Source organism: Pituophis catenifer, unplaced genomic scaffold, assembly GCF_029215685.1.
Source record: "Pituophis catenifer annectens isolate HBS135680 unplaced genomic scaffold, rPitCat1.0.hap2 SCAF_1, whole genome shotgun sequence".
Classification (NCBI taxonomy): Eukaryota; Metazoa; Chordata; class Lepidosauria; order Squamata; family Colubridae; genus Pituophis; species Pituophis catenifer.
Genome location: NW_027256881.1, coordinates 139365343 through 139379309, shown reverse-complemented (window position 1 = coordinate 139379309; position 13967 = coordinate 139365343). Strand labels below are relative to the sequence as shown.

Sequence of the window (13967 nt, the reverse complement as noted above, 5' to 3'; positions counted from 1 at the left end):
GGTTCCAAATATTCAGACGCACTGCCTGCAAAGATCAAGATGGATGGATGGATGGATGGCACTGAAATGATTTAAGACAGCTAAACCAACCACAAACTCTCCAAACAACATACAATATTTTCCCTCCAATCCATCCCAATTTTACACATCCTTGTTATAACATTATAGGCCTGCTCCTTATGTCGGTGTCTTTACTCTGTCGCTCTCCCACAAAAGGGTGATGGCAAAGTTTGGGAAAAAGCCTAGTACTGAAAATATGAAAGGACTTGAAAAATCACACGCAGGATCATAGTGATAATGCCTGTTTTCAAAGGATGAAAAACCAATACGCACCACAAAGAAAACCTCTCTTCACTTCCATAGGATTCAAAGATTCAAATACTGTCTCTCATAAGACACGTGGCAGTAATTATTATTAATCCGTTTAAGTTTTTTTTTAGCAATTTCTGCAGTGACAATTACTGCTAAATTAAAAAAAATAAACTTAGTAGATCAGAATGGAGGAGGTTATTGCAATCATCTTTCTACACTTTTATTTCTGGCTCTTTATTCCCTTGTTCAATTTTTGTTCGCTTTAATGATTCATCCTTCCCTTAAATTTTCTGATTTTATTCCTAATTTAATTCAATAGCATCTTTTTTTTCATACTGTGTTAAGAGTACTGACAGTATTGTTTCCAAATATCAGACAAATTAATTCATGCACTGTTTCTTCTTCAATTCACCCTAAAGAAAAGTCAGTTGGAATGCAATTTATAGGGCTGTAATATAGATTGGATTTAGCTTCCAAAAGATGCTTTGGCATTCAGAATAATATAAAAACAGCAGATGCTTTAAGGTGTTGTAGACAAGTGTCACATGCTCCTGAGCATTCTGTCAATCTAAAAAATTGTAGGATCCTAATAATTAAAAAAAAAAAAATGGGAACAGTGCCATCTAATGGACACCTACATGTACAGCATTATACCTACAAGAGGAAATATTGTATATCTATGGTATAACTCTCAACCAGTGGTTGGGCTACTGGAGTCATGGGAGTCACAGTACTGTATAGCCTAATATTTTTGAATAATATTAGACTGCATTGTAGCAAGGAAGAAATAGATTGACTATAATTCCGAAGAGTCTATTTAAGATCATTATCATCATCAACAACAAAACTATCTTCCCCTGGTTCAGCAAACTACATAATTTCACAATAACTATTCAAGATTTTTCACTGTTAAGCCATACTAATTTTATTAACTGAGTGTATTACTGTTGTTTTATAATTAAGCACATTTTGCTTAATAATGTGGGCTCTTTTCAGAATTAACCAGAATCCACTTTGTCCAGTAATGAGTAAAAAAACATGTGCTCATTTTTTTTCTGAATATTTCTAGCAACTCAACCCGATATATCCACTAGCGAGATATGATGGGAGATGCAATTATACCATATTTGGAAGCCACCCTACTCATCCCTCTTCATCCCTACTTTAATCAGAGATCCAACAGTGGATTCGTATCTATGCATCTTTCCCCTTCTTTTGCACCTACATAGAAAACCTTGTCTATTACTATGATTTACATCTGTACACCCCCACGGTGTTAATCAATACAATGTCTCCAAAATGATTTGTGCATAAGAGATATCTCCAATTGCTTTCTGCTGGCTTAATAGAATAGACATATTTTTGGATTGCCAAGAACTTGGCAGTGGCAAAATCATGTAATTTTTAACAAAAGCGACACCAAATGTGTGCAGTAATCTCAAATAGTAAGTGAATTTATACAGCAGTAATACCTACATCTGCTCAAAAGTAAGTTCCAGGTTTGTAAGGATTGCAATATAATAGACAACAAATTTAAGAATAATTACTCAGAAGCAAGTTCTATGTATAGGTTTGTATTCCTGTGCATAGGTTTCTACTTTACCAGATTAAAATGGGACTTCAGTAAATCTCTTACACAATTTTTTTCAAGTCATTGCTAACATGCAACTGGCTGATAATGCCAGAAAAAGTCAGATATTTAGAAGAACATGGAATGAAACACCAGGACTGAGAGATAGTGATTTAAATCCTCAAAATACATATAGAGTGGCTTTTATCCTATCACTCTGAAGAACTTAACAAATTTCACAAGATAAAGATAAAAAGAGGAGACAGAGAGATCTAAAGAATTAGAAATAGCCAAAAATTTTGGGGTTGAGGTGGGATGGGAAGGGGGTGGGGAGGGCACTGAGGAGAAATTTATTCTAGTGATACATACATGCTCTTCTTAGCAAAAACTTAATTTGTATTGGTAAATCAGCAGTCACAACTTAAAAGAAATTATATGAAAGACTTCATGTAGGAAGCAATGCCAAAACCTTCTTTTTCCTCTTGTATTTTTTAAACTCAACTTTAATAATCAGAATGATTTCTTTGAAGAAACTATTCTGCTCAGTTTTAAAGCCTTTTCTAAAAAAAATCCACAAAAGTTAAGAACCTAATACTTTTAGCTATGTGCAAAATTTCTTTTATCTCAGGAGTTAGCGGAACTATCGAAAATAAAATAACACTGAACTCTTCTTTAAGTGACAAATTTCTCAACTTCAGAGTTTCTCTTCCTTGTGCTATTCACATCCTGATCTTGTTTATGTTGCAGATGGCATTAAAATCTATAAACCCTTTTTTCCGTAAACTTTTTAGCTTTGCTTCTTCTGGAATAATTAATTTTCCTAGGTAGTCATAGTGATTTACTTTGTTTAAATTTTAAGAGACTATTAAGTAATTGTGAAAATAATAGCACATCAGCATTTGAAACTTTCAAGCTTCAGTCTTGTTTTATGTTTTTCTTTGAACAAGACCTATAAACACAGGGGAGTTCATTTCTGAAAAAGAAGGTGTCTAGAGGTTAACAATCCCTAATACGTCTGTCATTTTTCTATGCTAAGATACATAATATGAAGAATCCCACTTGATTAGTCTAGTGATGGATCTAAACAAATATGTTGTTTCCGAAAGCCATTATCTAGATGCTTCTAAAAAATTCACAGGCAGAATTACTTCATCTTCTCCCCCAAGCATCAGATAGTGAGGGATATCTCTCCCAAACATAATGGTTCTATTTCAACATCATATTGAATGCTAACTGATAAATTTGTCTTTCACTGTGAATTTGTCACAACAGATTTTAACTACCGTGAATAGAATAGAATAGAATAGAATAGAATAGAATAGAATAGAATAGAAAAATTTATTGGCCAAGTATGATTGGACACACAAGGAATTTGTCTTGGTGCATATGCTCTCAATGTACATAAAGGAAAAGATACGTTCATCAAGAATCATTGAAGAATAAGCTAATCAACCACACATGCAAAATAATCTGAAATGAGAAAATATGTTTGTGCATAGCCTGTATTGCCCTGTTATTGAGGATCACTAGATCTTAGTTCTGATTTTGAAAGAGGGGGGGAAAAGTTTCACTCTCTCCAAAACACATAATGTACAGTAATCTGGTTTAATCATATTTTCAAGGGCTTTTTTTCTAAGATAAAAAAAAAACTTCAGTCATTTAGTTTTTTCTTCATAGGGAAGATCCTTTAATACACACTCATTTGGTGGTCCAATTTGCATCTTTATAGTCATGCTATTTTTGAGATGGGACAAGCAGAAATGTCTGAGAATGGAGCATACAGCTATATTTCTAAAAAAAAAAATACTTTCAGCTTTTTGTTTTGTCAGTAATTCTGCACTTTACTTGTTTTATCCAGATCTATTTTAATGCCATTATTCTATTTTTAGTATATCTTTTTATTTTGTGAGTAGCCAACTAACATGCTTGTGTGTGTGTTTGTGTAGCCAGGGGAGCCCCTATCTTTCTGTTGAATCAGAAGGTATGCATTAGGCTAGGGACTTTAATACAGAAACCAATGAGAGATATGTAATTAAATTCCTTAGAAGACACAACTTTTTCTCCTCTTATATAGAGAGGTTTCTATTTTAGGTTTTCCTCCCAGGCAAGGGCAATTTTAATATTACGCTGTAGAGTAACGTTATTCAGTTTTTCCTCTGTCATCATCTACACGCCTGGCAAGTTTTATATCAGATGCAACGGATTATATCTCAGAAAGGATTTCCTATGATTTGTATATTTGCTTTTAGGCATGCAGTCCAGTCTTGAGACATTTAATGGGACTCAACTCCGAGATAAGTATACAGAAATTATAATCTAGCACCGAATCAGACTCAATTAAAAAAATTAAAAAAATACAACTCTTGCGATCTCAACAGCAAGGCAAATCTTCGTCCCGGTACCTCTCAACACATCGACGGCCACCCGCCCGAATGCGGACAGACAAGGCAGCGACTTCTCCAAGTAACAGCGCCAAGATTCGTAATTCAATGGGGCCTAACTGCGCTTGCGCGGAGTCATGACGTTCGGCGAGGGGATGGGGCAGAACTCTTGATCGAACAGGAAACACGCTCCATGCTATTATTACGTCATTTCTGGTTCCCAGCGGAATACGAAATAGAAATCGATTTGGAAACCATAGAGTAGCGTCTTTCGCTCTGTTTCCTTCTTGAGAGCGTGACGCTTAAATCCGAACGCGAGTCTTTGTGTAACAACCAATCACCAGGCGTGGAACGCAATTCGATGCCCTACGCAGCTAGCTTGCCCGCCAATGGCAGATTTCCAGGCACATCTTCCATTTATGCAAATCCGGCCTAGAAAGCAAAACTGACGGAGCAGTCGTGAACTGCGCATGCGTCCTGGCAGTCGCGCCCCCCCCACCCCCCCAAGATTCAGGCGCGCTCCGGCTGCGGGGCTTCGAGAGGAGCGGTGCCGGGTTTGGGGGTGGGGGGAAGCGAGAGAAGGGGCCACGCGCTTGGCGATTTTGCCCAACGGTAATTTCGACAGAATCTTTCCAAGTAAGGGCGCAAGAAGGACGCGGCAGCCTTTTCAAGCATCGGGAGACTCCCTCCGAGGACAACCCCAGAAGGGGCTGGGGAAACGGGTTTGGCCCGGGAGGAGGGAAGGGTGGAGAGTGTGGCAGCGGCTCGATCCAAAACGATCCGGGAATAAACCAAAGAAGACGGGCTGTAACGGAGCTCCGTCCTCATTTCCAGTTGTATTTTTGCTCCCCCCTCCCCACCCTGGGCAGGTGAAGGGCATTTTCTTCTTGTGGGGTGAAAGCAAGAGGTCATGTCTGCCGCTGATCTCCAGGCGGAATCGCCCTGCCCATCATCCTAGCCCACCTAAGAAGGGGGAGAAGAGGCGTTGCCTGCCCAGGGTCTCCTTTTGCGAGAGTTTCAGCCGAGGGAAAAAGGAGGGGCTGAGAAAAAAGGGTTGGGAGAGGAGTCTCCCCCCCCCCGCTCCCCCGAGATCTGTTCAGGTAAGGCGGCTCCCCAGCTGTGCTATGCCGCCTAGGCAGAGAGACGACTTCCCTTGAAGTTTGCATCCCGATACGCCAGAATTAAACCGAGATCTAACTTTGGGAATGAAATAAACCAGCTTTTGCTTCTGGTTGTATTTATTGGCCGTTCAGTTGCGCTTCCTGATTGGAGCTGGTTGCCCGGCTGGTAGGACGGAAGTGGAAATGGTCTGTTTTTTTGTTTTTTTTTTTTTGTTTGAAAGAATGAAAACAAGCTTCCATCTTTTTTTTTTTTCCTTACAAAGAAAATTTTCTCAGCGGGAGAAAGGTTTGACTTAAAGGAAGAAAATCATTTAAAAAAAATTGTTGTGGGGGATAGATTTAAAAAGGATTCTTTGGTCCTCTTCCTGGTAAAGCCTCTAATGGCTTTTTGATGCATTATGAGGTGGGGAATTGCCTAAACTTCTAAAGGACCGAGTAACACGAAAAGCAGTATAATGTCAGATTTCCAATCGTTTTATTTATTGTAGTGGAGGGGGGGGGGAAGGGCTGTGTATTTAAACACTGCCATATTATAATAACAAACATTTAATTCCATTTATATGACCCTTAGCAGATGGCCATGCCCAACTGAAAATATCGATGTTTGGGGTTAGTTAATACTTGGGTGGAAGATTACTAAGGAGTACTAGGAGAAATAGTGTTGTAAGACTAGACAGGAAAGTTGAGAAAATATGCAGTCTGCTTTTTGATCTTTGTCCAGAAAACTATATAGGAATGCTCGTGAAATCACAGGAGTTGAAATCAACTTGAAATTGATTTCAAAAATCAAAATTAAGTCAATCAAATAAATCAAAATTAAGCAATTGATTAAAAATTGCTTAATTTTTTAATGAGTTTTTCTATCAATCATTAGTTATTAGAAGTAATCATCATCCTATGGTCCATTTTAAGGATGACGTGCAACAAAAGGATAAATCCGTATCTTTATAAATCAAACTAAAAGAAACATACTAGAAAAATTAAAAAGGAAGCCAAAAGTTTCTTTAAAAAATTATCATATCCAAAACCCCAAGAGCCTGAAAAATAAAGCTGCTTTAAACACAGTTTAATTAAGAAAATTGAATGAATTGAGAATGGAATTATGACTGGTGTGAGACATTTTCATATTATAAAAATATATAGTTTTCATATATTGAAAATGAAACTGACTGTAGAAGTTGCAGACAGTTTTGAGGGGCTGGGTACCAAACACAGTTTTATAAAATCCTGGAGGGCTACAGACTACCTAGTAATATCAACAGAAGTGGTATGGCTGACATTTGTTGGCCGTTTTCAAAAAATTAACTATATTTTATTTTAGAGGATTTTAACAGTAATAGGAATAAAAGGCACATGGGAGGCAGAGTATTCCCATTTCCATTATTTTAATCAAAATAGTCAATTCCTTCCCTTACTAAAATTGTTCTTGTGTGTATTTAAGTGCATTTTAAAGGTGAGAATCTGAGTTATATACTGGTGCAGTGGTGGGTTGGTCCCGGTTTGGTCCGGTTCTTGTGAACCCGTAGTAACGGCGGTGGAAGGCTCCACCCACTCAGCTGGACATCACCACAGATGATCTGTGCATGCCCGTTGCGAACCGGTAGCGGATATAAGTAGAACCTACCCCTGTGCTGATGCTCCTACCTCCTCCAAAATCTGAGGAAAATTACTTGAAATTACGCTGTTGAGATTGAATTGTTTACTGCCAGATTTCAGGAGTGATTCTCTTGGGGAATATGAGTTCACCACTTGGGGGATGCTACCACATCCTTCCAAGGTCGGTAAAAGGACCCAGATTGTTGGGGTCAATATGCTGACTTTGTAAACCGCTTAAAAAGGACTGTAAAGCACTGTAAAGCGGTATATAAAACTAAGTGTTCTTGCTATACTAATTCATAGTTCTTCGATTGTTTTAAAGATTTTTTTTTTCTTTGAATTTATGACATTTCTGTTTAACAAAGTGTAATTAAAGTGTATCTCTATTAATTCGGAATAATTCCTGATCTTTCCCTCACGGGGAATTAAACAGCCAAAATTAAATACTACAGGGAACCTTTAATTTTAATTCAGTATTTATATACCAGTTTTTAAACTTGTTGCAGTGAGATGAATGGTATTAGTTTTAGCTGCATGCTGACGGCATTTTTTTTTACAATTATGCATGGAGTGAGATAACTTTTATTCAATGTTTGCTTTTAGTTATGGCAAAAAGAAAAGAACGCCGTTTTTCAACGCCAGTGTCCCACAAAAGATCTAGGCAAGAATTCCCGGATAGCTCTGATGAAGACCTTGGTGACGAATTCTCACATCTAATGAATGATAATAATTCCGATGCTCAATTGGTAAGCTATAAGTGCAACAATGTAATTTTGAAATTATCTTGAAAGGAAAAATGAAACAACAGTCTCAAACAAACATTAAAAACCACACTTGATGAAATGACTAGGCATCAAATTAATCATCTGTTTCAATTTTTTATACATTTTGATTCAGCAGTGAGCAACTTGTGATCCTTCAGATGCTGAACTAAAATCCTAAATATAACTCACTGTTAGCCATGTGATGAGAGGCATTGGGGCAATGACAAAAATATGCATTATGATGGTGTCAAAGAGTAGACTCTGTGACTTGGTGCTTGAATCCAGTGTTGGGTGTGCATATGCAAAATAACCTTTGGCTATGAAAAAGGCCCAGAAGGTTGTGCGCGCCCTTCCAGGCCTCCTCTTTCATCACCAAAGCAGTCTTCAAGTGGTCCGGGCCTCCTTTCCCACCACCGAACCGCTTGAGGATAGTTTCAGCAATGAAAAAGGAGGCCTGGAGAGCTGTGCGTGCCATTCCAGGCCTCCTTTCTCATCACTGAACCGCTTCTGCTTTGGTGATGAAAAAGGAGGCCTGGAAGGGCGTGTGCAACCTTCTGGGCCTCCTTTCTTGCCGCCAAACTGCTTGAGGAAGGCTTTGGCGATGAAAAACGTGTGGAGGGTCACACGTGCACCTCTGGGCCTCCTTTATCACCACCAAAGCACTTGAGGATTGCGTCCCTGTAGGCTTCGGCAGCCCTTTCCCAAAAGCTTTTGTTGATAGGAACAGAGCTTTGGAGGGAGGTGCTTATCGTGTAACTTCAAACATTCGCTAACGGAACGCTCGTAACCTGAGGATTATCTGTATATGTTGAAAAATAGAGGAAGAATTGTTTCCAAGGTTTCTGCCACAATAGGTATTTCTTAACTCTGTGTTGGGCCTTCCTGGTGGATTACAGTTTTTTTTCACCTCCCCAAAAAATACTTTCAGGCTTGTTCAGGGAAAGTGGGACTACAGATAGTCCTCGACATACAGCAGTCCATTAATGACTGTTCAAAGTTACAACGGTGCTGAAAAACGTGACTTACGACCATTGTGGCATACCCATGGTCACATGATAAAAATTCTGATGCTTGGCAACTGGTTCATATTTCTGACAGTTGCAGTTTCCTGGGACCTGACAAGCAAAGTCAAAGGGCAAGCCAGATTCACTTAACAACCATGTTACTAACTTAACAACTGCAATGATTCACTTAATGACTATTATAAGAAAGTCGTAAAATGGAGCAAAACTCACTTAAACAAATGCCTCACTTAGCAACATAAATTTTGGGCTCCATTGTGGTCGTATGTTGAGGACTATCTGTATTGACAAAACACTTTGGCCTTTGCTTCACAGTTTCCTGTATAAGCATAGAGTAAGTAGTTCCTATATTACAAATTTTGAAAATTCCTCTAATGCACCATTTAAAAATAAATGATAGATTGAATTTTGCCCAATTCTAATACCAAAGAAATCATTAGTTTTTTTAGAGGAGGTCACATACATTCAGTTATTTTAGAAATCTTAATACCATAGAATTTCAGAACCACTCAAACATTGTACTGTCAGCATTGTGAGGTTTTGGGGCTTTCTCAGCTTGTGTAGAAGAAATTTGTGATCAGGATATATATATATTTTTAGCAATTAAAATGTCTTTCTGATGTACTCGTAGGTCTCGGGGGATGTTGGGATAATTGAAAGTATCCAGCTGAAGAATTTTATGTGCCACTCTATGTTGGGGCCGTTCAAGTTTGGATCCAATGTCAATTTTGTAGTTGGAAATAATGGAAGTAAGTTATAATTCTTTAATCAAAAGCAATGTTATGGTGTTAGCTTTTCATTTGTAGGCATGCAGAAAATTTGTAAACATTCATTTTGCTTCAATTTGAATCTGTAATAATGCTGCATTTGAAAATTCAAAGTTGGCTGCGCTTTAAGAGTACACATCTTGAAAGAGCCCTGGTGGCACAGCAGACTAAAGCACTAAAGCACTGTTATTAACATCAGCTGCCTGCAATTACTGCAAGTTCAAATCTCACCAGGCTCAAGGTTGACTCAGCCTTCCATCCTTTCTAAAGGTAGGTAAAATGAGGACCCGGATTGTGGGGGCAATAAGCTGACTTTGTATAAATATACAAAAGTATGAAGGCTATTGCTTAATGCATTGTAAGCCGCCCTGAGTCTCCGGAGAAGGGCGGCATATAAATCAAATTTTTTTTAAAAAATGGTTTGCTTTACTCCATTGGACTAAAACTTAAGTATTTTGAATGTTTCATTCATAAGAAAAAACAGAAGCATAATGCAAGTTTTTGATCCCTGATCCCTGATTTTCTATCTAAGGCCCAGGTGCCAACTTTTTGACTTGCCTGGACTACATTGAATGAAGAGGAATTGTATTGGGCTGCATATAAAATACAAAATATAGTTAGCGTGTATCTTAATATCTTTATTATGTGAAGCTACATTACTAGCTGTCCAGGGCCACCTGCAGTTGTTGGGCCGCAGGTTGGATGCACCTGATTTAAGGACAACAAGAATAGTTGAAATGACAGTGCATATGACTGCTATAAATCTGCCAACTACCGGAAAGATTGATGAAAGGGGGAACTTGAAATAATAAGGGAAATCCATATAGGGAGTGATTGAACCTGGCATTATAACTGACAAAAGAACAAATAACTGTCTGTTCTTAACTTGAAGTGCTAGAGCCAGTGGATAAATAGCTAAACTCTCATCAGCTTTCTTCAGTGAGTAGCTCATTTCATGCATGATTCTACAAAAGTTATATATTGAACTCCATTGCATGTGTTTCTTTAATATTTAATATTATATATACATATATATGTGTGTGTGTGTATACATATACACACACAAACATGTATATGTGTGTGTGTGTATGTATGTATATATATATATATATATATATATATATATATATATATATATACACACACATCATGTACATATATATATATACATACATACATATTTGTTTTCTGAGGTTTTCGCGGGTGTTTGTATGTAGGTCTTTGGTTATTCGGGTTTTCTCCCGCGTAAAATTGGAAGTGTTTTGGCGACGTTTTGACGAAGTCTCATTCGTCATCTTCAGGCTGGTGTTTTTGTCTTCGTGCTTCTAGGAGCAATATGTGATCACAGCTGTTTCTTCCTTTTAACTGCCAGTGGGGGTGTGAACTGATTGGGGGGGGAGCTTGGCTGTGTTCTGATTGGGTGGAGGTGTGTTCTGATTGGTTGGAGGCTTGGCTGTGCTTTGATTGGATGGGGGTGTGTTCTGTTTGGGTGGGGGCTTGGTTGTGGTCGGGTTAGTCTTGCAGGGGGATTTGAGCTGGTAAGCTGCGTTGCTGTTTGGCTTCGCGTTCGTGGTCGTGCCACATCTTCATGATGGATGTCAGTTTGCTTCATGTATGGATTGGAGGGGTTTAAAGTAGCTAATGATACAGCTGTGGTCTGGCTTCTGGTTTGTGGTCGTGCCTCATATTGCCTCATCAAAACCCACACCAATTATGTTTTATCCTGAAGTTCCAATCATTTTAACACAAAAGCATGGAAGGAGTGCGTACATAGCTGGACAATCCAATTTTGTACTCCCACTCTGAATTTACAACCCCGCAATTAATACTTGTGAATGGAGCTCCAAAATACATATCTTTGAATGTGTATGCCTGATGGCCGGATTTTGCCATTGCCCTCAGGAGCAGGTCTGCTGCCTTATTTTCCTTTGGTTCATTCATATAAAACAAAACAATGTTAAGCAGATATGAGAGTGGAGATTTATCGGATTGCCCAAACCCTTCTTCCAGATTGCAGCCTACTCTACGTTCTTTGAGAAACCAAGGGATTGCCATTATAGATCATGCTTCTTTCACCCATGAATCATACAGACTTGCAAGTACAAATATTTGCCAATCATTCAAGTTTTCTACTAGTCCACAACTTCAGAATCTGGAGTTTCTATATTATTCCAAAGGGGTTTTTCTTTCTAGAAAATGTTTGGCTTCTTCAGGACTGAACTTCAAGAAGCTTCTTCAGTTCTGGAGAAGCTTCTTGAAGTTCAGTTCTGAAGAAATGGAACGTTTTCAAAGAAAAAAAGAAGGTCTAGTTGCCTTTTGAAAAGCATCTTTGGGACAACCATGACCAGGATGATTGAGAATCTCCCTGGTCTTCTATATTTTACTCGGAGTCATTTGTAAGAAAAGTATCAAGGGCAGAATCTAGTTTAGCATAACCATCTCTGTGTTTGAAAAAGAACGGTTCAAAGGCAGGAACTGGTAATAAATCTAAAACGCTAGTGGTCATGGTGTTCCAAGGTCAAGTGACTTGCGATGTCACATATCTACAATTGCAGGGTGTCTGAAGTAAAATAAAGTGAAATGGATGCTTGTATTAAAGCAGGGGTGTCAAACTGGCGGCCCGCACAGGCCACGCCCATCTCAGCTCCGCGAATGGGAAAAACATCGTGAAACACCACGTGGCAGCAATGTCACGTGGCGAGTTTGACACCATGTGTTAGAGGCTGCTGCTTGCAGCACTCATAGCACTTTTCCTTCAGTACCTTTGTGTTAAAGGTAATTCATGAAAAGTTCAGCTAATTGGGGAAAGGATGTGGATGAAGCAGTAGAATCCTGTACCCTCCACCATGTTAAAGTTTGTATCTATTGTCTTTGCATTGTCCCACCACTTACCCCAATGGTTACTTCAGTTACTGAGCAGCCAGTTTAATTTTCTTGAGAGCACTCCAGCTGTTGTTTGTTGGCATGAATTTCCTAAAGGATATTTGAATGATGCTCAAGCTTAATCATTTTTGAGCCTGAAAGATACTTAATTTTCCCTGCTAGCACTCCCACCCCTGCGCTTGGCTTCAGGGATTGTCCTGAGTTACTAAGAAAGTGGAACAATGAATAATTGTTTTAGATTGTGCCGGAGGAAGAGTCTTTACCATAACACTGAGTTTTCAGCCTTAATCATTTTGTTACTAAGTCAAGTATTTTAGCTGTAGTCATTCTCTCCCTTTATTAGCCTACATTTTTTCTAACATCATCTCTCCTCCTCTTTTTCTCAATAGCTTGTTTGCAAAGGTTTTTTTTTCAATAATGGGCTGGATGAAATGTTGAAGGTGTGGGCTGAAGACAAGTTTATGTTTTTTAAAAAAAGAGTCGCTGGGTACACAATATAGTTGTATCACTGTTGGTTCCATTTATATTTATTGCTTTTTTTCAGGTGGGAAAAGTGCTGTATTAACTGCCCTGATTGTAGGTCTTGGAGGAAAAGCCACAGTGACAAACCGAGGATCGTCCTTGAAAGTATTTGTGAAAGATGGACAGAGGTTAGTGAACTTCAGCAAGAGCAGTACTAAGTGTGGAGAAGGATCTCTGGTCTTTTAGCTAAAAACAGTCATGTTTTAGACTGATTTGCAATGCCAGGTATGGGGAAGGAACATCTAGAGTCTCTTAGGTGAGCTGTGCAATATAAATATATGATGATCACATAAATAAATTTTAATTATAAACTAATTTATTTTGAGACTATTTTGCTCCATAGAAAGATTTTGGCAAAGGAAAGACCATACTGTCTCAGCTATTGCAAGCATTAGCCAACTGAGGATATGAGACGCTTAAATTCCAGGCTTTGAAAAGTTGGAGATTACCTTTAGGTAATCAATAGATAAGAAACCAGTATAACTTTTGAAGTGGATCGTATTACTATTGGATGGTGGTGGGTTCCTCTTTGATTAATTTTTCCTCCTGGTTAATTTTTGCTTGATTCTGTGTCTCATTAGAACACTATTCTATTCAGGACATAGAATAATCTTAAAACAGGAATGAAAATTCCTATTTAATGTTAGGAAAGATGCTTTAAATGAGATCAGTTGGAAAGTGGAACCAGTTACCTAGGATGGTGGTGGATTCCTCTTTGCTGAATGTTTTCAACCAAAAACTGGATAGTCACTGGGAATGTTGGGAATGGTTTAATTTGAATTTTTAATTGAGTGGGTGTTTGCACTAGATCCATGATGGCGAACCTGTGGCATGCAGAGCCCTCTCTGTGAGCACACCAGCCGTCGCCCCAGCCCAGCTCCACCACACATGTGTGCATGCCTCCCACCGACCAGCTGATCTTCGGATCTTTGCTGCGCATGCACAGGGGCAGGGTGATGCATGGGGCACTCACATTGCATTTTGGCCCTCGCGCTGTGCCCCTGTGCACCATAAAACAGGACACTGGGG

At 38.8% G+C, this 13967-nt stretch overlaps 1 protein-coding gene across 3 annotated transcripts in view; it reads left to right on the top strand.

The window, feature by feature from the left end:
* Nucleotides 1-4770: 4770 nt before the first annotated feature.
* The window catches only part of SMC6 (structural maintenance of chromosomes 6), a 37755-nt gene continuing 28558 nt past the window's right edge, over nt 4771-13967 (top strand). For 2 of the 3 annotated variants that reach the window (XM_070932996.1, XM_070932993.1), the window contains exons 1-4: nt 4771-4899; nt 7584-7726; nt 9398-9515; nt 12961-13066. In XM_070932996.1, the coding sequence (XP_070789097.1) occupies nt 7586-7726; nt 9398-9515; nt 12961-13066 (365 nt within the window). In that variant the 5' untranslated portion in view covers nt 4771-4899; nt 7584-7585. The remainder of the gene's footprint in view (nt 4900-7583; nt 7727-9397; nt 9516-12960; nt 13067-13967) is intronic. The other variant, XM_070932995.1, reaches the window with a different exon arrangement.